The sequence below is a fragment of the Eurypyga helias genome, unplaced genomic scaffold, assembly GCF_000690775.1.
Source record: "Eurypyga helias isolate BGI_N326 unplaced genomic scaffold, ASM69077v1 scaffold4881, whole genome shotgun sequence".
Classification (NCBI taxonomy): Eukaryota; Metazoa; Chordata; class Aves; order Eurypygiformes; family Eurypygidae; genus Eurypyga; species Eurypyga helias.
Window position 1 is genome coordinate 29903 of NW_010228880.1, and position 959 is coordinate 30861.

A 959-nucleotide genomic window follows, 5' to 3' on the forward strand; every position below is an offset into this window, starting at 1 on the left:
TTGTAACTAGATGATCTTTAAGGTCCCTTCTAACCCAAACCATTCTATGATTCTATTCTATGATTCTGTGACATAAGCAATCATAGCATCATAGAATAGCTCAGACTGGAAGAGACTTCAAAAGAACATCTGGTCCAATGTTTCTTGGGAAAAGGGGCCTAGTTGAGGTTATGAAGCACCCTGTCTGATTGCATCGTGAAAAGCTCCAGTGATGGGGACATCCCTGGGGAGGTTGTTCTAGTGAACTGTTCTTACAGTTCAGGGAGTGCTCCTGGAAGTGAATTTTTGTGGTCTATAGCATCAAGTTAACAGGGTCCTGGGCATGGTTTTGGCTTGCACCAATGACTTCAAACCATTCTGGGAGCTAGCACTTGCCAGGGGGATGTGAGTGTCCTGGTTTGCTTACCACGGCTTATACAACAACTCTTCCCACGTTGGAGCTGTCCTGATGCCAAATTCCTCCCGCCCCAGCCCTTACCCTGAGCGCCCACTCCTACCTTTGCCTGAAGAGGTTGTTGTCATAGTATCTGCAGGCTGCCTTCCTGTCACACTTCTTCTCCCAGAGGATGCAGGTCGTGTCGATAGCGCTCCCATACAGAACAGGCCCCGGCATCCACGCTGGAAGCAGAGGGTCAGAGGAGGCTTTGTTATGTTCCGGTATCACCCTTGCTGGGACAGACCCAACCCTGGTTTCATTCCCAGGTCTTAGGGTGTAAAGTGGTTGGGGATGGTTTTCTCTGCTGTGGCACATGAAGCCAGCAGCACAAGGGCTGGTCATGTGTTTGCACCTCACCAAGATGCAAGAAGATGCTTATTTGTCATTGCCTTGATAAAGGACCATCACTCATCCCAGGAATTATGCTCACTTCCTTAGAATCATAGAATTTTTAGGTTGGAAAATACCTTCAAGCCCACCCAGTCCAACCGTGAACCCCACACTACTCATACCACCACTGACC

The 959-nt window shown here is 48.7% G+C and overlaps 1 protein-coding gene across 1 annotated transcript in view; it reads right to left on the reverse strand.

Annotated features, from left to right (window-relative positions):
• Positions 1-959, reverse strand: part of LOC104515998 (solute carrier organic anion transporter family member 2B1-like) — a 21938-nt gene that overhangs the window by 1059 nt on the left and 19920 nt on the right. The window contains exon 7 of the mRNA XM_010160183.1: positions 498-618. Coding sequence (XP_010158485.1) covers positions 498-618 — 121 coding nt within the window. The remainder of the gene's footprint in view (positions 1-497; positions 619-959) is intronic.